The sequence below is a fragment of the Carex rostrata genome, chromosome 1 (assembly GCF_964058835.1).
Source record: "Carex rostrata chromosome 1, lpCarRost1.2, whole genome shotgun sequence".
Lineage (NCBI taxonomy): Eukaryota > Viridiplantae > Streptophyta > Magnoliopsida > Poales > Cyperaceae > Carex > Carex rostrata.
Genome location: NC_135918.1, coordinates 12647407 through 12673152, shown reverse-complemented (window position 1 = coordinate 12673152; position 25746 = coordinate 12647407). Strand labels below are relative to the sequence as shown.

Below are 25746 nucleotides of genomic sequence, written 5' to 3'. Positions count from 1 at the left end.
TGGGCAATACTCGTAAGAGTGCCTCCTATCTCCACACATGACACAAGGCTGTGGTTGATGGTTACTGACTGCCTTCACGCTCATTTTGGTTAAAGCCTCTTGCATGGCCTCCTCCAGCTTGGCAGCTCTATCAAATAGAGTTGTGATCTGATCAACTTTGGATCGGCCGCCTCCTCCAGCTCGAGAACTGTCACGGCCAAACCACTGTTGGTTTGTCGCCATGTTATACATCAGATCCATGGCATCTTGTTCTGGGTCTGTCTGGCCTCTGTTGTCGGCTTCTACGGTCCGTATGTATCTTGTACGGGCCGTACAGAGAGGTGACAGATGTGGTGGTGCTGGAACGAATGTGTTGGAAGTTTGCCCCTTGCTTCTGAGATGGTAGTTGTTCTTGGGCCGTGACTCTTCCAGTATGTTCCTGCAAAGATGGAAAAGAAAAAGAAAAAGTAAAATCTAGAATCAAGCAAAAATAAGAAAAAGTCTAGAATTTTCGTTGCCGTCCCCGGCAACGGCGCCAAAAACTTGTTCGCACAGAATATATGCTTACAAAGTTTCGGTATAGCAAGCTATACCTTTTAAACCTTTGTTATACTCTGTCAAATCAGATAGCAAGTGTACTATCCTATCGATGAGTATGCTCAGGTATCGATCCACAGGGACGGAAGAAAATGACCGGACTCGTCTTAAAATTACTTGAGATTCTAGAAGTGAGAGAAATTGGTTTGGTCTGGTTCTAACAATTCTAATGATTTATGACAAGTTTAAAAGACAATAAAGAGAATTAAATTTGTTTTCAATTGATAAAAAAGCATTTCCAGGGTTCATATTTCATTTCTGTTCAGCCCCGAGGCATACGGCCCGTACGGATTCTCGTACGGCCCGTAGGGGACCCCGAATTAATGCTGCAGCTACTGTTTTCTGCGTTGATGCTAATGTTTAGGGTTTCTATCGACCAGATCTAGATACCTAACCTCAACTTTCGCATTTTGGCCTAGTACCCGATTACCGGACTCAAATACTTCCCTCTTAGATGCGTTAAACCTCAACTTTTGCATTTTGGCCTAATTTATCCAAGTTACTTGTTGGTTTACTAAAAGTATCCAAGGACTTTCGCCTCAAGGAAAGTTTCACCTTTCGGGTACTCCTTGGTTTTACCCTACTTCATATACTTTATTCGGTTGGATTAAATGTCATAGACTTGGCTCCTAACACTTAGATGTGCACATTCATCTAACGGGATGACTAATCGATTCAAGCAAGCACAAATAAAGCAATCAAAATACTACTCAACAAGGTAAAAACAAAGCATTCAACACAAAATCCAAGTAGCATGCAAACAAAACCAAATTAGAAACTACATCTTAACCCTAGAAACAAAGTAAATTAGCTACTCATGTTCACAAGATAACACAAATAACAAGAAATAAAAGAGTTCATGACAAAACAGTGGAAAATCCGAAGATCTGTTACAAACTCGCATTTTTTACTTCTCTTCCTCTTCTCCTCCTCTTGTCTTTTGCTCCAAGAAAAGTCCTCCCAGTTCCAGTGGTGAATCCTCCTTTTTTTGGTGTGGAATATCTTATTTAATGCCCCAGATCACGCCCCCAGAGGCTTCCTTTTCGGCCTCCTTAAATTATGCTCATTTCAGATTCCAGCTGGATTTTCCGAATTAGCGTCCTACGGCCCGTAGGGGACCCCCTACGGGCCGTATGCCTGTGCTTTGTCTTGGAGACTTGTGCCTCTGTTGGGGAACCTTTTGTGTGGTTGGACAGATCTCGTACGGTCCGTAGGGAATGTCATACGGGCCGTATGAAAAGTAGTCAGATCCAGTTTTTCGCCCTTTCTCCTGCAAAATACCAAACAAAGCATAGCAGTACCACATTTCAAAGTAAAAGTCCACATTTATAGGCTTTAAAGCACATGTTTTAGTGTAAATCAGGGCCGTAATTCAGATATAATATGGAGATATCAATAGAATTCGTCGATTTTATCTAGTAAAAAGCCCATGTCAACCTAACAACTATGATTTTCTCCAAAGAGATATAGGGGGTACAATGAGAAGATTTAACAAAGATTGGTTTAAACCTGATCAGTATGGCTCTTGGTTGGAATATAACATTAATAAAGATGCAGCATTTTGCCTTTGTTGTTATCTCTTTAGACCAGAAAACCTTGGATCAGGTGGAAGGACCAACTTTGTAGGAGAGGGTTATAGAAATTGGAAAAATAAGAAAAGGTTTGATGAACATGTTGGTGATACAAATAGCTGGCACAATCAAGCTTGGAGAAAAAGTTTGGATTTGTTGAACCAGAGACAATGCATCCAAACGGTCTTTGAGAAACAAACTGTTAGGCAAAAGATGGATTATCGGGTACAATTGAATGCTTCTGTAGACTGTGCTCGATTTCTCGCGAAGCAAGGTTTGGCATTCCGTGGGCATGACGAGTCCGAAAGATCTAGCAACAAAGGAAATTTCCTTGAAATTTTGAGATTTTTAGGAGATCATAATGAATTTATAAACAATGTGGTTCTAGACAAGGCTCCCCAAAACCTAAGGTTGACTTCACCTGATACCCAAAATGATATAGTTAATGCTACTGCAAAGGAGACAACCAAGGAGATAATTGCAGAGCTTGGCGATGATTTGTTTGCTGTCTTGGTTGATGAGTCAAGAGATGTCTCATTTAAGGAACAAATGGCAGTTGTAATTCATTTTGTGAACAATAAAGGTTTAGTTGTTGAACGGTTTCTAGGTATTGTTCATGTTTCTGAGACTACTTCACTGTCTTTGAAGGCAGCACTTGAGGATTTATTGGGTAAGAATGGTTTATCTTTTGTCTAAATTGCGTGGTCAAGGTTATGATGGAGCTAGTAATATGAGAGGGGAGTTCAATGGTCTAAAGACATTGATCATGAAGGAAAATAGTACCGCATACTTTGTGCATTGCTTTGCCCATCAACTTCAGCTATGTCTCGTTGCAGTAGCCAAGAGTCATTCCAAAGTCGCCTTACTATTCCAAATGGTCTCTAGCATTCTCAATGTTGCTTGTGCATCTTGTAAAAGGCGTGATCGATTACGTGAGAAGCGGAGAATTGAAATGGTGGAAGCTATTTCACATTATGAGGCCCTAAGCGGAAGAGGTTTAAATCAAGAAACAAGTCTTACACGTGGAGGTGACACTCTTTTCATTTACTAACAATCATTTTTTTTTTGCAAATTTGATGCTTTATCTTATTTTCATTCTCTTATTTTGTCACATGTAGGTGATACTCGATGGAGTTCTCATTTCAAGGCTCTCAATAGCATTATTACACTATTTTCAGCCACTGTAGAAGTAATTGAGGAAGTAGAACGGGATGGAGCATTTCCCGAACAACGAGGAGAAGCTGCTGGTTTGGTAGAATCTATGCTATCTTTTGAGTTTGTTTTCAATTGTCATGTCATGAGAAATTTGTTAGCCATCACTTATGATTTGTCCCAATTATTACAACGCAAAGATCAAGATATAGTGAATGCTATATGCATGGTAGAAATTGCTAAGCGTTGATTGCAAGAAATGAGGGATAGTGGATGGGAATTATTATTCCAAGAAGTAAGTGCATTTTGTGGGGAACACGATATTGAAATTCCAAATATGGAGGATATGCACACTCGTAGGTCAAGGCGTCGAGCAACAGATGTAACCAATTTGCATTATTATCGTGTTGAAATGTTTTATACAGTTATTGATATGCAATTGCAAGAGCTTAATAGTCGTTTCACAGAAACAACTACTGAACTTCTTAGGTGTATTGCATGCTTAGACCCAAATAATTCTTTTTCATCATTTAACAAAGATAGATTGCTTCAATTAGCTCAATTTTATCACTCTGATTTCAATCAATGGGAGCTCACTATCTTAGAAAATCAATTGATGAATTACCACATGGATTTGCAAAGTGATAGTGATTTTTTGGAGGTAAGGGGCTTAGTTGAACTTTCTCAAAAGATGGTGGAAAAGAATAAACACACTGCTTATCCCTTGGCTTACAAATTAGTGAAATTGGTTTTGATATTGCCGGTGGCTACCACAAGTGTTGAGATGGTATTTTCGGCAATGAATGCGGTGAAAAGTCGCTTAAGGAATAAAATGGGAGATCAATGGATGAATAATTGTTTGATTATTTATATTGAGAAGGATGTGTTTAGCCGTGTGGATAATGAGAAAATTATGCAAAGATTTCAGAAGATGAAGAATCGTAGAGGATTGCTCGCTTCAATGTCATTGGCTTGAAGATTCCGTACTCATTGTTGGATTGTTGGAGCTATTAGATCAATAGATGAATTCTTGAATTGTTGAATTTTTTTGAAACTTTCATATTTCTTGGTGAATTGTTGGACTTATCATATCATTGTATAAATTGTTGAATTTGTTGAAAATTTTGTATCTATTGTTGAATTATTCTTCCCACCCCTGACTCAAATCCTGGCTACACCACTACTACCAAGAATTAACATCCATAGGTATCTGACCTGGTAGAAAGAGATCCAGAACCGTTTATTTCAATTTGGCACAAACCTTAAAAGACATATTTTTATATTGTAGATTAAATATCTATAAATTTTGGGAGGGGAAGCTGTCTCAAAGAGATTAAAAGATCTTTTTTTTTTTTTTCCTCTTCAGGTTTTATGAAACCTAAAATCCCTCCCCATATAATTGCTACCCTAAAAAACAAACATAGATACTAAGATCTTTAATAAATGTCCAACTTCTGTACATACAGGTGTCCATAATACAAAAACCATGGCAAAACCTATAAAACAGTATTTTGAGAATATACATGGTAGCCACAACACCTCTATATACAAAGATTCTGCCCTAAAATTGTATCATGAAAGACCTCCGAAATTTTGTGAGAGTAAAACAAACAAAACTCTCCTAACCTCTCAAAATGTGAGTAAATTGTAAAAGCAACAATGGAGAGGTGGAAATAATTTAGCTCTGTGATTTCTTTGGTATCTTTGATCTATTTTTCCTTCCAGAGTTCACTTTTGCCTACTCAATAAAATCAAAAGCAACACCAAATTTTGAGAAATTTAAAGTACATAAAGAACAAAATACATTCAGATATAAAATCTGAAGAAAATGCATCAATAGCAAAGCCTAAATGGTGTAACCCTTTTGATATAAGATATCTTAAATGCATTTGGTTTGCAAACATTCTTCAAAAGGTATGCCACACTATGATGCCCAAACTCCCCCCTCCCCCCAAACCTCAAAAAAAAAGGAATTCAAAGAAAAACATATAAATGAGCAGGAATGTTTCTGATATGTAAAGAGCATGAACAAGAATGTACACCTGAATATGTTGCAAAAGTGTTTCCAGTTGAAAGGTTATATCAGAAAAAGAGGGCCTCTTAGTTGGATTCACATCCCAACATCTCCTCATCAAATCAGCCAAAGTAGGGTTTAGACCTGAAGGTATCTCAGGACGCAATCCCTAATTTCCAAAAAAAAAATATCATTTTAAAGGTATATCTTAAACACTAAGTACCAACTAAATTGGGTATTAAGTTATACTAATGTGAACCCACTGTTAAGACAACAAGTCTCCTGTGTGCATGTAATATTTTTGACAAAACAAGTGCTACAGTGTTTCAAATGTGGTGGTTTAACTCAATAGTCAAAAGCTTTCACATATCAGTAAACCTGTACCAGGTTTTGTAGTGCCAGACCGGAATGGAGCTCAATTTTAATTTTTACTTTGTGTAGGTTACTCCAAGTGAACTAGATAGACAGAATTTTAAATAGGTAGAACAGACCTGTCGAACACCTAATGCAGCTTGCAATGGTGTCAGATTATCATATGGCACCTGCACAAGAGAATTGCTAGGATTTATTAACAGCTCTCAACTAAAAGTTATATTGATGAAAAGTAAAACTACAGATCCTATCAGGAAATGACACAAGAGATGAGTAACTGTTGTTTACCTTTGATGTAGCAAGCTCCCATAATACTATTGCAAAGCTAAATACATCTGCTTTGTTATCATAAGGCCTATGGTTTATTACCTATTGAGGGAAGAGAAGAGAAGATTAATAAAATGTACACCTGATTGCATACAAACAAAGGGTTCTTTTGAAAATAACACCCAGCTTGTTATTGTATTAGAAAACATAAACATCCAATAATTGTAGCATTTGCAAATATAAACCAACATTTACACAAAATATGAACCAACACTTTTTATGTACTTGTGCAATAAAATCCAACCACAACCACTACCTTAGCATGAGTCTTCAGGTACACTACACTAGTTGCTGATTATTATACCACCAACTGTGCATAACATGACTTGCTCGATAAAAGTAGAACTAAAATTAAGCAAAACTAAAAGTGGATTTCAAAGTTAACATGGACTTTTATAAGGAGATCTAATTGGGATAATATAAATAGGCCAAAAGTATTTAAACATCTTTTGCTTCACTTAACGTATGTATAAGAGTCATTGGCAGCTAAACCCCGGAACAATTTAAAGAAAAAAAAAGATGGGTGCTCTTTGCAAACATGAGATATAGGGTGCTGTTGGCAATTTGCTAAAATATTGGTTATAATTTGCACAAAAGCCATAAGCAAACATAGACATACCAGAAATAAGATAAATGGATCTTCAAAGAACAAAAATTAAATACCTCAGGAGCCATCCATCGGTACGTGCCAGTTTCAGCAGTCATGTCTCCATGTTGGCTCTCAATCCTTGCAACTCCAAAGTCTGCCACCTTGATAACCTACCATACAAATATAATTTTTTTTTAAATATGCAAACAACAAGGTTAAAATAGAAAATTATTCACTAATACCATTAAAAAACAAAGAATGTTTATTAGATCTACTGTCTACTGTAGAGGTGTACCAGTTTAGAAATGCTTTCAATCTTTTAGTTAAACATTAGTTAAATAGAGTTTTTTACTGCGTGGGCAAAGAATGTGTAGGATTTTGTAGTTTTTTGGAAAAGGAGCTAGGTGACAAAGAGCTGTCTAGTACTGAGAGAGTTCTTTTTTTTTTTTTTGCCCTTATTCCAAAAAAATCATTAAAAACAAAGAAAAAATTAATGCATGTACCTGATCAGAGTCAATAAGCAAGTTGGCCGATTTCAAATCACGATGGATGATGTTGTGTCGGTGGAGGTAATCCATTCCTTTCGACACATCTATCGCCATCTTTAATATCTGAGCAATATCCAATTTGTTGTGATACTTGTGCAAATAGTCATACAAATTCCCTCCAGGCATATACTCTGAAATCAGTTACCATATCAGATCACATCTTTCATTAAATGAAAATTTGAGGAGTGTACGATATCATAAAATTAAGTAACAGACAGATCACATATTCAGTGATATATAGGGTCAAGGCACTTGCATAAACAATTCAAGAGGACTCGGAAAGATATCTGTTGGTTACAACTGTATGTTATCTGTATGTTATCGACACACCTCTACATTTTGGATAGTTGCAAGATAGTCGAGACAACATGTTTTACATTTTTGTTGTTAAAAAAAATAAGAGGAAATTTTAAATGGAATAGAGGTGATCAGAAAATTTGCATTCGCATAGGATAAACTCTCAATGAGGGGGAGGGAGAGAGAGAGAGAGACTGTGACACATGTTTGGTTCTCTGTTCATTCAATCCTGGGCTACCCGATTATGACACATGGCCATTCAGTACAGCAGATATGGGAAGATTCTGCATGAATGGTGCGGCAAAGAGATGCACAGCTGGGGGTCTTATTTTGCATCTACATGCTGGGTACTGTGGAAGCACCGAAATGAGGTGGTGTTTGGAGGGAAAAGGTCACGTCCGGAGGTCCTGGCTCAACGTGCGGTACAAGATGCTAAACTATGGATGAAGTATTCCTAGGATTCTGTTGTTCATGCTGTAAAATTTCTAGGGGCAAATTGTGCTCTTGTAATATTTTGGTTTTTGTTGTGAACTGGTTGTAAAAACTTTTATTCTTTAATGCAGCACTTGACAGCCGCTGTCAAGTTTTTAAAAAAAAAAAAAAACAGAGAGAGAGAGAGAGACTGTGACCTGTAACAATGCAGAAGTCAGGACGGTCGGTACATGCTCCACAGAAGCGGACAATGTTAGCATGCTCAAGTTTCCTAAAGCCACAAGTGACCTATTTTGAATTAATCAATTATTGCAATTTATATGATTTATATAATAGAACTACATTATATGAGATAGATCAGGGATCAGAAGGAAACTTCACTTTAGAATGGATACTTCTTGAAGAAATTCAACCTCCAAAGAATTATTCAAATGTTCAGACCGAAGAAACTTTATTGCCACTTCATGTCCATGATATGTTCCATGGAATCTGTATATTAAATTAGCATAAATTTCAGGTCTTCATAAAACAAAATAACCAACTTCATTTGTATAAACTTCAGCAACAACATTAGTGTATATTCCCTTCGAAAGACGTGGCTTATTCATGGAAGAAAATTTTCAGTTGTACCCACACCTCTGTTGTTGTTTCAATGTTTCTAGGTTTTCTTTTTGAGTGAGTCTATGGTACTATGCATATCACGGGTTGTTATTGTGCTACGGCTCTATATTCGAGTTTTTAAATCCTAATGGTCAATCCGAACCGTTCATCTTGTTCTCCATATTAATATGTGTTTGGAGACCAAAATTTGACATTTTTTGAAATTTTTTTACTATTTTTTTAGATATTTAGAAAATCACTTGATCTGAAAATTCTTGACCATCCAAAAACAGTGATTTTCAATAAATCTAAAAAAATAGTAAAAAAATTTCAAAAAATGTAAAATTTGATCTCCAAACACATATTAATATGGAGAACAAGATGAACGGTTCGGATCGACCGTTAGGATTTGAAAACTCGAATATAGAGCCGTAGCACTGTGCCAAATCGTAATATGCATAGTACCATAGACTCGCTCTTTCTTTTTTGACCTTTTGGCATGTCTTTCCCTTTTTAATTTATTCATTCATGTTTCTAGGCTTATTCAAGATAGATTTTGGCATGGCTTTCCCTTTTTATTTGTTCTGCTGTGACACTGGGTGTACCAAAACAAATTTTCGGTACTTGCTATTTTTGGAAGATAAAAGGCAATCAACCCATGTTATTAAAATATATATATATATTTTTTTTTTTTTTTGCTAAAAAAGTTCCCAGTAACATCCCATTTTCATATGACTGTTTCATTTTCAGTCTAAAAGAAACCAGTTAATAGGTTTTTCATAAAATGATCTATAATGTTTCAGACCATATCGAATAGAACTAATGAGTCAAAAGTGTTGACCAAGAAAATCATACAGATCTCCAGAAGAACCGGAAGCAATCTTCTCCCCTATATGCAACATACTTCGGTCAAATTCCATGTCACCAACCTTTTTGTGCAAATCATGTAGCTTGTCTGAAGCTGATAAGTGTGATTTACCAGATAATGATAGCTGCTCAAAAGTTAAATTAGGAACACAGATTTTGCACATTTTTAAGTAACTAAGTTAAATTTAATTAATAGAAGAAAACATAAGAAGCAATTCAAAAGGAGATGCACACATTTTTTCTTGATGCAATCTCCTTGAGTCTTTTGAGCAAATCTTCAGTCTCCTGCATTCAATGAGAGAGACAGTCATAGATATACCATGTACACAAGCAAAATCACTCTTTTATAGTTTTTTTTTTTCCTTCCCACGAATTTGTTAACCAAAAGATAATTCATGTTCATGTTCTTCCCTTATGTCAATTCATGCTTTTTTTTTCCTAGCAGAAGCACACATACACAGAGAGTGACAGTGAGAGTTTGAGGGAGAGTGTGTGTGTGTGTGTGTGTGTGTGAGAGAGAGAGAGAGAGAGAACCTCCACGGGCCAACCATCAACAACAAAGACATCCAAGCAATAACCATCTAATGTAGAAAATACATGCGCTTCCCTTATGTTCAAACTAAGATCCGATAGCAAGGCCGATAGCTTAAGAAACAAATGCACCCACAATGATGCATTTAGTAAATTCCTTATAAAAAATAATATAAAGAAAAAATAATTTGAGAAGAGGAAAATAAAAAATCTGTACTTGGCTAAGTAGCTTTGGCTTGTCCAGGGAAGAAAATATTATCTCATGAAGAGGTATGATTTCTGCATCTTTCCTGCATTTATATAATATTCACAAGATTATAATTAGAACTATAGTGTGTATTCAGCATGCATAGCACAACTATTTTGTCATGGAAGTACCATCAATGATTATTTGGATGACCAATTTGTCCTACTGTCTGATTGTTGGTCGGAGCTTTTATTTTATTTTTATACTTTTGGGAAATAATTGATTGCCCTACAATATCTCAAATACTGCTTTGGTTATAGGATCTCAATTACTGCTTTGGTCAGTGTATATGAAAAAGGAACACCTGACAAAGATAACAACTGGAACCACCCGAGTAACAATAAAGGCACAGATGTATTGTATCAAAAAGTTATAAATCATCACAAACTAGGCATATCACTTCAAAAAGAGGAGGGATCCAATTACACCATTTTATGGTGACACATCTTGACACCATATATTTATAAGTTATTTTTGCAATTCCAAAATTCAAGCAATCGATCTGAACCGTTCAACATTATCTCCGTATTAAAATGTGCTTGGAGACCAAATTTAACATTTTTTGGAAATTCTGTACTATTTATGTAGAATTTTTGAAAATCGTTCAAACATAGCTATATCAGAGAAAAAGAGGTTATACAGACACAGGTGGCAAAAATCACTTTCCTATGCAAATACAAAAATTAATAGTATAAGCAAGGCAACCTCTTAAAGCCATGCTTAGTAGTGGAATAAAGTGCTTTGATAAGGTGATAACTCTTATCAAATACAGTTTAAGGGACTCTTCTTCGATCCTTTCATTTACGTCTTCTTTTTTCACTTTCATCTTTATAATGGTAACTCAACTTACCAAAATTAATTACCCGGACATAACTCAAGATAAAAAGCATATTCTGAAAATGTTAAAAAATAAGAATGACAACCTGGCCGAAAGAACTTCATTGGTGCAATCCCTTCCATTAGTGCCATCAGGGTAAGGAAAGCCCAGTTTTAGGTCTTCTAGCCTAGTACAAGGCTCAAATTCACCCCTATTATGTACAATTGCAACGATATCAGTACCCAATTCTTCGTACCAAATCTACTTCCACTTCAGTTTTTTAAAATCTAAACCTAACACTCAAATTTCCAATTTGAAGAGCCAAATACAGGTATCCTACTAGTATATCAAATACTATTTTAGCTTTTCCCGTAATTATGTCATATGAGGTACAACCTTAGCAGTGAAATCAGTAACAAAAGTATCTGACCTAGGACTTTCTGGTACGTCAGCATATTGGGCACCACTTTCATGTGCTCGTGGACTTGAACCAACACTTGGAGTTCGGTGTTGCTCATCATCATCATCTAGTGTTTGCAGCACATACTGCTCATTGAAAGCGAATTAAATTATTCACAAGTAAATAAAGAAATTCAGTGTTCTCAGGAATTTCATTTATTCAGGGGAGGAAGTAGGTGGAGGGGAAGGGGCTAGCACCCCCTATAAATTGGAATTTTTCAGTTTTATCCATTAATAATTTTAATTTTTACAAAAATTATACTATTAGCCCCTATCATTAAATGAAATTACAAAACACTTATTTATCCAGTCTCCCATCTCAATTTTTCTGGTTCCCCCTGGGTTTATTATGACTATTTTTCTATTGAAGGACCTTGGACTGGTATAATCAGTTGTACTACTAGCAATGGGCACTCATCAGAAATTGGTCTGGCATTTCACAGGGTTAACATAAATTTATTATAACTTATTATAGTGGAACTTTAATTTGTTGGAGACACTTAGCAACACACCTTAGGAAAATTATCAATTAGTCCCTCTAAGATTCCTATATCAATTACATTAACTGTATATCAATTAGAGATCAATTAGCATTAATTAGTAGATATAGAAAATCATGTAATTAGGAAACTACAAAGGCCTATAAATAGTAATACCCTTGTACACCATGTAATTTTATAACAGAAATCAATTAAATATAAAATTCTTTCTCACATTCAGTTTGAAACATTTAACAACTGCTAGATAGTAAACACAGCAGGAAATAAAGGGTTAATAAGAGAGGGGAAAAAAAAAAGAGAAAACAATTGGCAGTTGACAAATTTGTGGGAGAGCTAGAATGAAAAATTGTTGATAAATATGTATAAGCAACAAAAATTACCTTCAGAAAGCGTGCATGGAAAACGGGGCGTTTGTCAGGATCCTCACACTCAATTAGAATTTTACGGTGCAAAAGCACATCCTCTGCTCTATCAACATGCACATCCAATGCATAACTACCGATAAAAAAACGCAAGAACAAAACAAAAAAATTAGTTTTATGCGTTACTGTTTGCGACTTGTTTATCTCCCCTCGAAGATTTCCAATTTATGCTCACTTCTTTGCATAAAAGGATAAAATTCAATGGAAATCTCAAATCTCAAATTAGCTGATTCAAATCCTCCAAGGACAGTATAGAAATATGACTTGGAATTGATCAGAAAACTAATTAAAAAGGGAAGGATATAATCGATCATCATTCTTGCTACAAAATGTGAATTTCATATTTTATGAGGGCATATAAGTAAAAACTTGTCAGAATCGGATAAACCACGAAAAGAGTTATTCTTCTGGCAATCAATCAACCAATCCACCTCAAGAGAATATATACTACCCAAAGAATAGGAGCACATCTCTTATCCAGTAATATGCAATCAACAAAACAAACCTGGCGGGAAGCCGATTGAAGTGTTCATCGAGCTGTTCTCTGAGACTGGGATTGGAGAGCGCCTCTTTGTTCCCGCTCTCGACTAGCCTCGTGTAGATCTCGTTTTTAATCTCGTGCAAGAAATATAAACCGTGTAGCCCCTTGTTCACTGGAGGTGAGCTCTCTCCGCACCCCTCCTCCAATTCCTCCATGTCTCTCTCAATCTTCACCTACCTCAACTTTGAAATACGTATCTCACTTGCTCTACTTTAGAAGAAGCATGTGATTACCAACGCCATGGCTGATGGAAGGAGAACAGAGAAAGAGATGTAAACGCTTCAAGGGTTTTTTTTTTTTGGAGAGAGAGAGAGAAAGATGGTGTGAATATAGGGAATCTTTGACGGTTAAGAGGAGAATCTTCGGCTGGGAAGCTGGGCGTTTTAAAACAGCTGCTCAATGTAGAATAGACTTCTTACCATTTTCTCTTTAGGCCCTTCTTTTTTAAAATATTAGCATCCGTAAGGACTCTTTTCTGTCCAAAACTTGAATTTTTTTCATAAACCATAATTAATAAATGGAAAATTAGGAAACCAATATGATTACTTTTTTTTTTTGAAAAACCATAAGGACCGTATGGTCCCTACGGTCTCCAAAATTACATTTCTCCAGACCGTAGGAACCATACGGTCTTACCATTTTATTTTATTTTTTATAAAACATAATTTTTTTAAATTTTTTATTTTTTGTATTAAAATATTAGAAATATTGAATATATTTCTTTGAAAATAGATGAAATATAATATAATTTGATTTATTAGAAAGACTGTAACAAATAACCTGGATCAATATTTTTGAGGTCGGATTTTTCGCGGCTGTAAGAAAAATTAATATATTTCTTTATGTGTTATTGAAAAAAAATAAAAATGCTTAGATTCTGAGTTATTGATCCCGGTTCAAAAGTCACTTCTAAGTAATTCAGAAAATATTGTGATCCTTCTTGTACATTTAATTTATGAAAAATTGTATCTATTTTTGAAAAAAAAAAACTTTAAGTTATTTAATGATTGTTATTCAAAAAGAATTCTCAAAATAGATACAACTTTTTATAAATTAAATGTCCTAGAAGGATCACAATATTTTCTGGATTAACTAGAAGTGACTTTTGAACCGGGATCAATAACTCAGAATCTAAGCATTTTTATTTTTTTCCAATAACACATAAAGAAATATATTAATTTTTCTTACAGCCGCGAAAAATCCGACCTCAAAAATATTGATCCGGGTTATTTGTTGCAGTCTTTCTAATAAATCAAATTATATTATATTTCATCTATTTTCAAAGAAATATATTCAATATTTCTAATATTTTAATACAAAAAATAAAAAATTTATGTTTTATAAAAAAAAAAATGGTAAGACCTTATGGTTCCTACGGTCTGGAGAAATGCAATTTTGAAGACCGTAGGGACCATACGGTCCTTATGGTTTTTCAAAAAAAAAAAAAAAAAAAGTAATCATATTGGTTTCCTAATTTTTGATCTATTAATTATGGTTTATGAAAAATATTCCCAAAACTTTGATGAATGAATCCAAAATGTTTCTCCTAAATTGTACTTCAGAAGGGGTTATGCGAGAAAAAGAAAAGAGAGCGGAGAGAAGACTAATTATGACTGTATTTTTCATTTACTTTAGAATATTAAAATCAAAAGGAAAGTGGAGGTGAAGATGTTGTATAAATTCAGCGAATTTTGTCATCTTTAATCAAAATCCGAGTTTTTTAAAAATACCCAAAAAAAAACAAATTATTAAAAATAACCATGTTTCAGGAAAAATTTTAAAAATATTCAAACCGCCCAATTTTTCGGCAGTCCTGAATATTTATTTCGAACCGCCAATTTCCTGGCAGTCCGAGATTTTTTTTTTCTTCCGAACCGCCAATATTTTCGGCGGTCCGAGATTTTTTTTTTTTTTTGCAAATTTTTTTAGGCACTTCAACTTTGCACCTCTGATTAACATAGCAAACCACCTTCAAAAATTGTGAAAATTGACCGACATGCAGTCTTGACATGGTAGAACAGAACTGTGAAGTTTCATACAAAATCTCCGAACAGGTCGTGAGATATCAGCTCTCAAAAATTGCCTGAATTGCTTAATATTTCATTCTGAGTCCAACTTTGCACATCTGATTAACATAGCAAACCATCTTCAAAAATCGTGAAAATTGACCTTCATGCATTCTTGACATGGTATAACAGGACTGTAAAGTTTCATACAAAATCTCCAAACAGGTCGTGAGATATCGACTCTCAAATATTGCCCGAATTGCTGAATATTTTATTCTGAGTCCAACTTTGCACCTCTGATTAATATAGCAAACCACCTTCAAAAATCGTGAAAATGGACCGTCATGCATTCTTGACATGATAGAACAGGACTGTGAAGTTTCATACAAAATCACCGAACAAGTCGTGAGATATCGACTCTCAAAAATTGCCCGAATTGCGGAATATTTCATTCTAAGTTCAACTTTGCACCTCTGATTAACATAGCAAAACACCTCCAAAAATCATGAAAATTTATCGACATGCAGTTATAGTTGTTTAATGTTATAGCTGTTTAAAGTTACGTGTAACTCCGGCTTTGCTAGGCAAAGTTGTAACTGTTTAAAGTTTTTTCGAAAGTTGAATTTTAGAAATTCATAACTAACTGTAAAAACTCCAAATAAATTGAAATTTATGTTAATTTTATGTATTTTTTTAATGCTCTACATGCTGATATAATCACTTTTGCAATTTGGTCCATAGTTTGCTATGTTAACCAGATGTGCAAAGTTGGGCTCAGAATGAAATATTCAACAGTTCGGGCAATATTTGAGAGCCGATATCTCACGACCTGTTCGGAAATTTTGTATGAAACTTCACAGTCCTGTTCTACCATGTCAAGAATGCATGTCTGTTAATTTTCACGATTTTGGAAGGTGGTTTGCTATGTTAATCAGAGGTGCAAAGTTGGACTCAGAATGAAATATTCAGCAATTCAGGCAATTTTTGAGAGCCGATATCTCACGACCTGTTCCGAGATTTTGTATGAAACTTCACAGTCCTGTTCTACCATGTCAAGAATGCATGACGGTCAATTTTCACAATTTTTGAAGGTGGTTTGCTATGTTAATCAGAGGTGCAAAGTTGGACTCAGAATAAAATATTCAGCAATTCGGGCAATTTTTTAGAGCCGATATCTCACGACCTGTTTGGAGATTTTGTATGAAACTTTACAGTCCTGTTCTAACATGTCAAGAATGTATGACAGTCAATTTTCACAATTTTTGAAGGTGGTTTGCTATGTTAATCAGAGGTGCAAAGTTGGACTCGGAATGAAATATTCAGCAATTCAGGCAATTTTTGAGAGCCGATATCTCACGACCTGTTTGGAGATTTTGTTTGAAACTTGACAGTCCTGTTCTACCATGTCAAGACTGCATGTCGGTCAATTTTCACGATTTTTGAAGGTGGTTTGCTATGTTAATCAGAGGTGCAAAGTTGAGGTGCCTAAAAAAATTTGCAAAAAAAAAAAATCTCGGACCGCCAGAAAATTTGGCGGTTCGAAATAAATATTCAGGACCGCCGAAAAATTAGGCGGTTTGGGCATTTTTAAATTTTTTTCTGAAACATGGTTATTTTTAATAATTTGTTTTTTTTTGGGGTATTTTTAAAAAACTCAGAATCAAAATATAGATGAGATAAAAAGTTTAGAGTGAGTCTATGGTACTATGCATATTACGATTTGGTCCGTAATACGGCTTAATATTTGACTTTTCAAAATCCTAACGGTCGATCCGAACCGTTCATCTTGTTCTCCATATTAATATGTGTTTGGAGACCAAATTTTACATTTTTTTTGAAATTTTTTTACTATTTTTTAAGATTTATTAAAAATCATTGTTTTTGGATGGTCCAGAATTTTCAGATCAAGTGATTTTCTAAATATCTAAAAAAATAGTCAAAAAATTTCAAAAAATGTAAAATTTGGTCTCCAAACACATATTAATATGGAGAACAAGATGAACGGTTCAGATCGACCGTTAGGATTTTGAAAAGTCAAATATTAAACCGTATTACAGACCAACCCATAATATGCATAGTACCGTAGACTCACTCAAAAGTTTACACGTCGTTTCCACTTCTTCTTCTTTTTATTTCGCTTTACATAGTCGAACATACTTTACTTCTATCTGTACGCAAAAGAAGTCGTGTGGCACAAGTATATCAAATTTGTTTATTTGTCATTGGTAAAATCTTTATTAATAAAAAAAAAAAATCAATACTAGATACACTATTTATTAGATATTTTATTTATTTTTAAATTAAAACATTTGACATTTTTTTTTTATTATTATTTTTTTTTATTCTTACACGACCCGTAGGTCTAAACATTTGACATATACATATAAGATATCCAGTAAAAGTACCATGCTCTTTTGCAAACATAATCTTTCAAGCAATAAATTCTTGTCATGAAATTTTGTAAGAATACATCACGGGTGATTGATTTGTTATGGTCAACAACAACTTGGGATGTCAATTATGTCAGAGATTCAGATTCGGATCAGATTCCATTTTCGTTCAAATGTGAACACATTAGGTCGTGTTGGGTTTATCCATGGGAATGGGTGTGGGCATAGAAAAAGTGAAAATTTGAACTGTTTTTTACTGTTTCTGTGAGGAAAAAAAATTCAGTTCAACTGAATTTTTTTTTCCCCACGGGAACAATAACGCGGCTGAACAGGGCCTAAGAGTTGTTCAGCGGACGAAGAGGGAAAGAGAATGGGAATGGAATTGCAAAATTTTTGAACTAATTTTTACTATTCACATAAGAAAGTGAATTTTTTATTTTCCCACGTAAACAGTAAAATTTTTGAGGGAGCCAATCAGCGCCTAAGATTTTACAAGATCCACACACAATTTTATATTCAATTAAAGTTTGACAAATGATAATCCAAATACGTAATATTTATTATTGTAAGATTTAGATTGGACTCGGATCATATAACATATTATTTAATTAAAATGTTTGAAACAGCAATCACAAATTAATATAATAAATTTAATTAAACTTAATTATATGACTAATTTAAATTAAATTCTTTGGACCTACATGATACTTGGCATTCGGATGTTCAAAATACATTTATTTATTAGAATAATAAAATTTATTAAATTTTATCAGATTTCAGATTCAGATAATGTAAGGTCCAGATATGAAATTCAATAAAGTGAATCTTTTTTCGATTCAATAAATCATTAGACATAATTTTGAGATCTATCCGATAATGGCATTTATTAGTACCAGAATAATTTCGTATTAGTTATATAAAACTTCCTAAATTAGATCTTATTGTTAAATTGTCAACAGCGCTTTAATCTTCCGGTCCTCTCAATCTAGTGTATTTATACTCGGGCGGATACGGGTACCCCGGGTATACCCGGGACGGGTACGGGTACGTCTCGGGTACAGGTATACTCGGGTACAAGGGTATAATTTTCAAAAACCATACCCTACCCGTCCTATACCCTTACCCGTGTACCCTTGACGGGTAAGGCGGGTACGGGTACGGGTTTTTTTTTTTTTTTTGTTGGTTTTTTTGTTTTTGTTTTTGTTTTTTTGTTGGTTTTTTTTTTCTGGTTTTTTTCTATTTTTTTGGTTTTTTTTGCTGGTTTGGGGGGAAAAAATCAGATTTTTTGAATTTTGAAATGGGATGAACAGTGGTCGGGTATACGGGTACAGGTACTCGGGTAGTCGGGTACGGGTAAACTCGAGTAGGGTATGGTCGGGTATTGGTCCAAAATAACGGGTCCGGTCCGGTTTTTGCCCATACCCGCGTACCCGAGTACCTGACCCATACCCGGGCTCGGGCACGGGTACCCCGGGCGGCGGGTACGGGCGGGTATGGTCGGGTATACCCGACCCGGGTTTTATTCAAACTCTATCTCAATCTCACCAGACATTAAAAAGTAGTCTGAAATGTTTCGAATATAGGAAATTACAGGGTTATCTATGAAAATGGTGAATAAAGTCAACAAGGGGCGCATGACTAGTACCTTATTTATTCAGCCGAAACTCCTCCCGCATTCCTGGAGCAACCCATTCTGATCCTCTGTTACAAACTTACTGGTTCTGTCCCTGTACAAAATATCTGTTGTTACTTATTAAGGTCCTCCGAACTAATTATAATTTATGCCATGGAGCCCACCCATGATGAACTTTAACAGGATGTTTACTTCAAATTTTGTAACAGAGAATCCGGAACCCGAGGCCCAGGCTATAGCAGAATGCTTAATGTCGTCACCCAACTTTCAGCGGTCGCCCCACAAGCTTTCTCTAGTATCTCCAGTTTCTATAGCCTGGAGATCTTATGTTCACTCGCTAGGAACATAACTGGAGACTGGAGTTATATGATCATCGGAGAATTATAGAAACTTCAAGTCGTTAGGTCCGCATTGAAAATTGGCAATGCTTTTTTGAATTTTTTTAATACGGATTAATTTAAGCAAAAGGTTCAGTTCGGCAGAGTAGATGGATAAGAGCAAAGATCTTACCATTCCACGTGTCAACAAAAATAACAAATCCGGTTTTGTGGTTGCACAGCTGATTTTGAAGAGAAAGCTACTAGTTTTCAATGGCGCCTCAGTTCAGTTTTCTCAGCAAGGAAATAACGTGTCGGTGTCGCAGACGACCAAACATTACTCCCCTTCCCCAGTCCGGTTTTCCAAAATACTATTTAGCCCTCGTTATAATACTTATTTACAATTTTGTGGTTTCCCAATGCCTGACCTCTTTTTTTTTTTTTTTGAATTTGTATATTAACCGTTCCTATTCGATTGAATTAATGGGAGTGTTTGCAATATGAATTTAACTCGTGCAAATTGGTCCTGTCACTGTCAAATATTCGAAAAGAAAAGAAATGGTTGATTTATTATCACGTAAAATTAAAAAAAAAAAAAATTATCCTTTTGAATCGGAAGAGATTGTGTTAAGTATAAATAAAAAAAAATTATTTGTAAGGAGCAGACTTGAAGTTAGAAGGAAAATTTAATAAGGCGGTGCCAATCAATTATTCAAGCAAAATTTGTCCGGGGCTCATTCGCAGAAGCATATCTCTATTTTATTATTAAGCACGTTGGGTGTCCGATCCGCCAACGGCTACGATTGAGAGATGAAACTTCGGATTTGATCTCAGCTCTCCAATAACATATTTTGTCTTTTTTTGATTAAATACATCTGTTTTATATATAGAAGTCTAAATTTAGTTAAAAACATACCCACCACATTTGCTGCCACACGATATGTTACAATTAAAATTGAATAAATTCTGAAATATAGCTATATATTTATTTGTTTCCTTATTCCTTTATTTTCATATTTTTTTCCTCTTCAATTGAGAAGACTCCACATTCCATTTTCTTATTTATTGTTTCCTTCTTCGTTTCTATACGAATCACAATGGAAATCATTTTTTTTTAATTTCCTTATTTTTCTTTTTTTTTGTTTCTATACATATTGGTGTGGGCAATTTAGAATATATTTCCAATATATAATATATCAATGTGTGTATGTGTGTGTGTATTCTAAATTGGAAACAAAGAAGAATATAAATTGGAACATGTGTGTGAATATATATTTTTCTTATAATATGTGTGTGTGTGTGTGTGTGTGTGTGTATACCAGTGTTTTAAAATGCGGCCGCATGGGCCGCATATGCGTATGCGGTCGGCAGCCGCGCTCAGAACGGCCATGCAGTCATCTCATGCGGTTTTGAGCATGCGGCCGCATATGCGGTCCGAATATGCGGCCATGCGGAATAAAAAAATGCATATGCGGATTAAAATGCGGCCATGCGGTCCGAATATGCGGCCATGCAGTCCTCCCATGCGGATCAGCAGCCACCGTTGGATCAGCAATTTTCAAAGTGGCTTAATAAATAGTAAAAAAATTCAGAAAAATATAAAATTTGGTCTCCAAGCACATATTAATATGGAGAACAAGATGAACGGTTCGGATCGACATTTTGGATTTTTAAATTTTAAATTTGGACCGTATACATACAAATGCACATTAGTCACACACTCTCTCTCTCTATATATATACGTGGATTTTTATTTTAAAATCCGCATATATAAATCCACATAAAAATCCGCATACCGCATATGCGGTATGCAGTGGCCTTCCGCATGCATGAACAAAACCGCATTTTAAAACACTGGTGTATACATCCTATACATACAAACGATAACACTTTTTATTTATGTTTTTTTGATATCATATTATATGTTGTATTGAATTGTTGTATGATATTTGATATTATATTCGAATCGAGCTATTATTTGATATCATATTATATGTAGATATTGAATTGTTGTATGATATTTGATATTAGATTCGAATCGAGCTATTATTTGATATCATTGGTACTTAAAAATAAAGAATCATCACATCATCAAATTGTTATCAGAGATCACGATTAAAGTTAATTAAAAATACATAATCATATAAATTTTCTATTAACATGTGTTTTAATTTTTAGATAATTATTATTTTCATTGATATATTTGTTTCTTATAATATGTCCCCGTTGCAACGCACGGGTATGATACTAGTATTTAATTATGTACATAATTAATTTAGACCTAATTGAACATCTCATTGGCTCAATTGATTAATGCAATAGGTCAAATGTTGCTTTTGTGCTGTGAACTCAGAATATATGTATATGTAATATCTGATGTGGAAGTAGGTATCACGTTTGTGACTGTTTAATTATTGTTGCATATTTTTCTCCTTCATTCTTAATTTATTTTGCTTCCTTTTTTCTTATTCCTATTTTTTAATAACTTGTCTATCTTTGACTTTTTATTTTAAGATACCTTTTTTTATTTTTAAGATATTTTTTTTTATGTGGTCGTCGTTAGCTAGCTCTCTAAGTTATTTTGATTTTATTGGTGTCAGTCCTTTACTTTATTATGGTTTTAATATTTAAGAGATAATTCGGTTGAAACTTACTTGTCTTATGTCATGAAATTTTATTAGAGGTTTAAAAACTATAGTAGTGAAGCTTTATGTAAATATTTTATTTTCTCTTTCGCGTGGATGACCCGTCATTAAATTTTAGATAATATTTTATAATTTGTACAAATTTTAATATACAGCAATAGTCTGAATAAAAATTTGAGAGGAGGTCAATACATTGCACCAAATTATTGGTTTCTAAAAAATCACTTTAAAAGTTTTGTAACAATTTAAAATTATGAATTTAAGAAAAGGCCAATTAATGAAGTTTTAAGTGTATATTGTATAAACAAATAAAAGTTTTTACAGTTACCAATAATTATTATGAGATTAATTTTTACTTGTGATATAATAAAAATATATAAATTAATGTAGTATTGGCATTAAAAATTACTTTTATGTTCTTTTAAATTACTAGCTCTATTTTGAATATTTGTTAAAATAAACTATTTATATATATAATAAGAGGAGGGTTCAAATGCCTCCATTTTTTGTGTCTCCATTATGCCTTCATTTTTAAAACGTTAAATACTCAAAATTTAAAATATAAATGTCAAAATAAAACCGTTAGATGTGATCTATATGATTTTCACTACGTGTTCATAAAAAATTATCACGCTTCGATTTTGTTTTTATATGAATCAATAAGTTGAAAAATGAACTTCTAGAAATTATCCATGCTAGTACATTTTTTACAAGCTCTTGATGACAAACACATCAAAGTTGCAATATCATAATTTTTTTACACGTGCATAGATAAAATAATGTAGATCATATATAATGGTTTTATTTTGAGTTATTAAAGTTTAAAAAATAGATTCATGATAGAGACACAAAAATAAAGACATTTGAGCCCTCATAAAATAAATACACATTAGAATCATCCTTAATCAATTGTAAATACGAATCAAATTTTAGAGGAGGTCGATCAATACATTACCCTCAAATTAATAATGTAAAATCAGTTTAAAAGTTATAAAAATTAAAATTGAGTATTTAGAAGAAAAAAATGTTTAAAAGTTTCTAAGTTTTAAAGTTACCAATTGTAACATTTCACAAAATATGTATATGAAATTAATAATTGAAAATAATATACGAAATATCTAAATATGTTTTTAATAAAATAAATTACATTCTAGTGTGAAATATCATTTTTATTAGTAGAATATGATAATTAAGTTACATTGTCGAGATATATATTGTTAATTTGATATCCTAAGATAATCGAATATTCAAAAGTCAGACAAATTAATTGATACAATAAAGGATTAAACAACTAGTACTAATTATAGTCATCTTTTTAGTATTTGGACTAATTTGAAAAGCTTGGAAAATTTTGAAGGTTAAATATATAAAATGGCAAACTTATTAAAATAAAAAAAAATAACCAAATGGGAAATGCCACATGATGTATGTCTAGTGAAACACCAGCTACTTGAATCTTCCTTAATCAAGGAGATTTCTTCTCTCTTTCGAAAGGAAAGGAAAATTAAAATAAAGAAAAGAAAAAAGAAATTGATCAAGGTGGCACCATTGCCACGCGGCATGTGGTTTTCCTCTAATCCCTTCCTGTTGCACTTCTTTTATTCTCATATGAATTAAGATTCTTTGATGATTGAACTCTTGAGCTTTATTAGCATGTATATATATGCCGCTTAATTTTGAATTGAGCAAGAAATTAAGCTAGTGATTAGGTGAAACAAGAAAACCTATCGGTATCTTTCTGTCTATTTCCTTTTTAATTTAATATGATATGAAGATTTGGAACTCGTTAAACCACTCAAGTGCATAGCTTTAATTTCTATAATGATTGAAATGAAACGAAAATTTATTTAATCTTTGAAAGTGATGAATTTACTTTATGGATCATTTCTTCTTTTTCTTTTACTGAATCTGAATTATATAATTAATTGAATTCTCGATTATGGATATAAAGCTTAAACCTTAAAATATTATAAGGTTAAATTAGAGATTAGGAAATTTGTGAGTTATAAGAAAATTTGTTTAGCTGATTCATATGGGGTTCTTTTGTTGACCTGACTCGAAAAAAAAATAAAAATTAAAGAAGGAATGAACCACAATTGAAATATGATATTATTAGATTTTAATTGATTAGACTGGAAATTGATACAGATTAAAGAATTAAGGAAATGACAAAATAATAAATACATAATGTCATTAATCAAACATAAATTAATTACTACTATATGTATATTGTTTCGTAATGATAATTTATGAGTGTTAAATTGTTAATCGAGAATATGTTATTATGCTATAGGCATATATAGTGTGGAATGAGACTTGACAGGACTGTTCGGAACAACTGATATACAATGATTGATCGCTCTATTTGTCCTACGATATCAGGTGCGAGGTTATTGGATTAGTCTAAGTTTCATTACTAGGAATTAAATCGTAACTCGCTATGCATTTTGAATATTTGATTGACTGCATTGATTGAATTATTGCATCATATGCATAGCCCAATACAATTGAAACTGAATTACAGGTAAGTCTATTGATTGTCATGTTGATATGGTTTATCGATTGGTGGATTCTTATTGTAAATGATTAATTGAGACCACAGTGACTGAATTAATTCTCTATAAAATACTGTAATCCTTGAACCTCCATATAGTGGAGAAAAATGATTAATATATCGTAAAGTCTAGCTAGCTACTAGACTTTACTCCAGGACCCTTATACGCATATGGTGAATGGCCCCAACTGAACCTAGTACCGATTGGGTAAGGGATATTGAATAAATTGTGAATTGTGACTATGAGATTAATGAACTGTGGTAACTGTCTTATCAATGATTTTCTTTCTGATAATGACAGTATTGTAATATTGATTTCGTATTGTTTCTGTTAACCAATTGTAAGGATAGTTATAACAGTATAAGCCTAACACGACAGATACATGTTATGGTATTTGTCAGTGTTACTAGACTTGAAATTGTAAAGTTAAGAAACAAAACATTACCAGACTTAGTGGTTCTAAAGATTAGGTTCCAAACATTACCAGACTTTATGGGTTATAAGACTTTGATCCAAACCATCTATTTTGATAAGATTCGTGGAGTTCTGATTTATTTATCTAATTTTTGTTGTTCAATTTGATACTGTTATTGAGCATTTGCATTCGTCATTATATAATGAACTGTTTGTTTCTCGTGAGGTGATTTCATTTTGAATATGAATTTCCTTCAAATCCAATAATCTGAGTGGCAATCAGCACTGAGAAATAATTTATTATTTCTCACTCGTTTCCCCTTGTGGGTTACAGGTTTATTATACGAAGATAAAGAGCGCTTCCGGGTTATATTTGACAATAGGGTCACCTAGTGATATGTGATTTGGGTTATTTTATCTGACATGGTGCATAGAGTATTTATCTAGCATCATCCACTATAAAATGTCACGTAATTCTTGTTAAATAAATTGGGATGTGACAAAATATAATGGATGCTATTGGCAATGCATAAAAAGATCCATGCCTTGTGTTATGTATATTGAATGGTAAATATACGCGATAGAATTGTCGCATCTCCGGATCGGGAGTGTGACACCAATAAATAGAATGACACTAATTTTAACTTGATATACAATTTGTGTTATATAAAAATTATTTAAATTTAGTGTTGTCGTTGAAAGATACATTTTTGTTCTTTAAAAATTACTAGTTATTATTCTGGATATGTGTTAGATTAAAAAGTAAAATAAAAAATAAGATACGCGCTAGAATTATACTTAATTAAATGTACTGAGAATCACATTTTGAATTAAATAAATACATAGCCATACTTTTCAACGCATGAACCACACATTTTATGACACATGCATGATCCTAGCTAGCTTTTACGTCATAGGTTGAGT

General features: G+C 33.6%; 1 protein-coding gene and 1 pseudogene across 2 annotated transcripts in view; one reads left to right on the top strand and one right to left on the bottom strand.

Moving 5' to 3' along the window:
- Nucleotides 1–1926: 1926 nt before the first annotated feature.
- The window catches only part of LOC144559076 (uncharacterized), a 46350-nt pseudogene continuing 22530 nt past the window's right edge, over nucleotides 1927–25746 (top strand). The window contains exons 1-2 of the transcript XR_013513088.1: nucleotides 1927–3175; nucleotides 3266–4291. The product of XR_013513088.1 is annotated as an uncharacterized LOC144559076 (transcript). The remainder of the gene's footprint in view (nucleotides 3176–3265; nucleotides 4292–25746) is intronic.
- Nucleotides 4721–13215, bottom strand: LOC144559085 (serine/threonine-protein kinase STY8-like). Its single transcript, XM_078308026.1, has 16 exons — nucleotides 12827–13215; nucleotides 12280–12394; nucleotides 11371–11486; nucleotides 11047–11151; nucleotides 10094–10166; nucleotides 9880–9990; nucleotides 9580–9630; nucleotides 9334–9470; nucleotides 8260–8367; nucleotides 8076–8149; nucleotides 7105–7280; nucleotides 6676–6771; nucleotides 5974–6054; nucleotides 5805–5855; nucleotides 5342–5482; nucleotides 4721–5037 (listed from the first exon to the last, which is right to left on the bottom strand). Exons 1-16 carry the CDS (start codon nucleotides 13015–13017, stop codon nucleotides 4978–4980), a joined length of 1686 nt encoding a protein of 561 aa, XP_078164152.1. The 5' UTR covers nucleotides 13018–13215; the 3' UTR covers nucleotides 4721–4977.

Coding starts and splice junctions, on each gene's coding strand:
- LOC144559085 (XM_078308026.1), bottom strand. CDS start 13,017: ATGGAGGAATTGGAGGAGGGGTGCGGAGAGAGCTCACCTCCAGTGAAC. Junction 10,167..11,046: donor AATGAAGTTCTTTCGGCCAG/GTTGTCATTCTT, acceptor ATATAAATGCAG/GAAAGATGCAGAAATCATAC. Junction 6,055..6,675: donor ACCGATGGATGGCTCCTGAG/GTATTTAATTTT, acceptor TTCCCTCAATAG/GTAATAAACCATAGGCCTTA.